This window comes from Poecilia latipinna, unplaced genomic scaffold (genome assembly GCF_001443285.1).
Source record: "Poecilia latipinna isolate Pla-1442-1.1 unplaced genomic scaffold, P_latipinna-1.0 Scaffold2, whole genome shotgun sequence".
Taxonomy (NCBI): Eukaryota; Metazoa; Chordata; class Actinopteri; order Cyprinodontiformes; family Poeciliidae; genus Poecilia; species Poecilia latipinna.
The window spans coordinates 733,824-736,392 of NW_015112618.1; the positions used below are offsets into that span (position 1 = coordinate 733,824).

A 2,569-nucleotide genomic window follows, 5' to 3' on the forward strand; every position below is an offset into this window, starting at 1 on the left:
GAGGTGGAATATTTTTGCACACCACACTTTTATTTTTTATTTGTAAAAAAATGTTTTGAATCATGTATAGATTTCTTTCTTCTTCACAATTTTATACCACTTTGTGTTTGGCCTTTCACATTAAATTCCAGTTAAATATATTTATGTTTGTGGTTGTAATGTGACAAGATATGGAATAAAGGGTATGAATACTTTTGTAAGCCACAGCGTTACGTAGCACACGTAATGCTATTTTCAGGAGCATTGTAAGATGTTGGTAACCTCTCCTCTGCTCAAAGACTAAGCTTAACTTATAAATTGTGCTTTTGTGCTTGTTTTTAACATTACAATAAAGGCTGCACTCTGCATTGAAACAGGTTATTGTAAATAATAGGGAAGGTTATGTTTAGTAAGACTTGGACAATTAGGTTACTTAAAATTTATCTTTAAAAATATTTGTAATATTTATGTTTTGTAATTTACAGTCCAAATTCTACTCAATTCCAAGAAAATAGACACCCCTATCTTAGGGAAAACTAAATTGTTATTGTATTCATCCGCGGCGCAGTACGTCATGCACGGAAGGCGTAGGGCGAAGAACGCCTGGCGGAGTGATTTAGTAAGGGCTACACCCAAGTCTGTGTCTGGTCGCAGCGGCTGCTCTTCGTTGCCTAGACGAGAAGAAAGCCGGGACGTGACAGAGCCGGGGGTTTAGGTTGCTGGATGCCCGTTAACCATCAAAAAAATACTGCTTCTTCGTTGGAGAGACGACCGTGATTTATTTTCACTTACCGTGCTTTATTCCCCATCCTAGAACTAATATCAATAACATGTCCTGGCAAAGCTACGTGGACAACCTGATGGCTGATGGCAGCTGCCAGGACGCGGCCATTGCGGGCTATACAGACGCCAAATACGTCTGGGCATCGTTTGCTGGCGGAGCCTTTGGCAAAATTACGGTTAGTGTGCTCTCTGTGTCCTGTATGTAGATTAGAAAGCTGTAAAATACGCAGTTGATTTAAAAAAAACAAAAAACGTTTATCTGCATAGCCTGGCCTTGTTGAATGAGTGCGGTACACATGGTATGCAGTGGTCCACCACGAGATGTACACGAACTAGCGTGCATACTTGCTTTTTAATCTTTCGTCACTATTCAGGTATTCGTTTTATGTTTTAACCCGAAAGGCGTTTCAATTTCCCGAGCTGTCCTTGTACATGCCCACTACGGTTATCGGAGATGACCCAAGTGTTCGGAAAACTGTAGCTAACGGGGTTAGCCATGTTTGCTTCTCATGCCGGTCATTTGTTTTGAACATTAAGTTGTCGGTGTGTGTGTTAAATGTTACCCATAAATAATTTAAAATCTTAATACTAGCTTAGCTAAAATTTATTGTACAATTAAACCCCTGTTGCTGAGAATTCAACCTGAGGAAAGCTGTATGTCGGTATCGCTAATCAAGCTAACGGCTTAGCTCAAATGGGGGTGGTCATCCTCAATGGAAAACCGTTGGAAGCTAATGCTACGAGCTAGCAACCGTTGGTCTTTTTTTTCCTGTTCGGCTTCTGTGAATCTCACTACCGCCCCTTTTCTCCAAAATGGCGGATACACATTCAGTTTCTTGTCCGTTTATTTTCTGTTAGAAAATGTCTTGACATTTATGTTGGATCTTGGTGTCTTGACACCAGAATCTTTGTTGAACTGATGTCAGTTTTAAATATGTTTTTCTTTTTTTCCATTATCATTCGATTGCAGCTGTGGGTTTAAAATCCTTGTCGGTTGTCCTTCGCGTTTTTCTCGAGCCACCATTTTGTATAAAAATGTAATTATAATATTACGGGATTTCATGATGTTGTATAGGGATTATAACGATATTGTTAACGCTTTGATGTGCCTTGTGTAACGCTATAAAATGCTGAGCCATGCTACAATACATGAACGTGTTTTCCGCCTTTAGCTAAAGCTACTGGGAGTGTCCACCCCTTCGATCTAAAATGCAATTTTCTCGTCTCTGTAGATCATAATCAGAAAAATATATTAATGTTTGACACTATGGAAACCTGACATACCACGGTTTGAGCTTAGCTTTTTTTTCTGTACTCGTAAAGATGGATCTTTCGAACATTATGGTGGAGCAGGGGTGCCCACACTTTTTGAGACCAAGATCTACTTTTTCTATCACCAGCGGCTGAGATCTACCTCATGACACAAAGAACCTGAGGCCAGCAGATGGCAGTCAGTTATGGTAGATCTGAACTTTGGTTTGATTACCTCAATATGAGAAATTTCAGACTGATAGGAGGAACCACGGAGCTCTGTTAGGTTTAAGCCACATCTTGTGAAGTTGGGATATTTTTCCTCCAACAGGTTCCAGAGGAATCACCTCAAACCAAATGTTGGACTGGAATTTATTTCAATGTCATTTGTGAATGTTGGCTTCTCATTTTCAACAGTGGAGCTATAAAGATTGAAAAAGGTTATTATTTTGGAGAAAGTTTTATTAACATCAATATTTCTACAAAATAAGTGGCATGTTTGATGGAGGAAAAGCCTCTCAGACTCAAAGCAAGATGCCAGTGAGCACCAAACTTA

At 39.5% G+C, this 2,569-nt stretch overlaps 1 protein-coding gene across 2 annotated transcripts in view; it reads left to right on the forward strand.

Annotated features, from left to right (window-relative positions):
* The first annotated feature begins 778 nt into the window (after positions 1-778).
* The window catches only part of pfn2b (profilin 2b), an 11,561-nt gene continuing 9,770 nt past the window's right edge, over positions 779-2,569 (forward strand). For both annotated transcript variants that reach the window (XM_015041602.1, XM_015041680.1), the window contains exon 1: positions 779-938. In XM_015041602.1, coding sequence (XP_014897088.1) covers positions 810-938 — 129 coding nt within the window. In that variant the 5' untranslated portion in view covers positions 779-809. The remainder of the gene's footprint in view (positions 939-2,569) is intronic.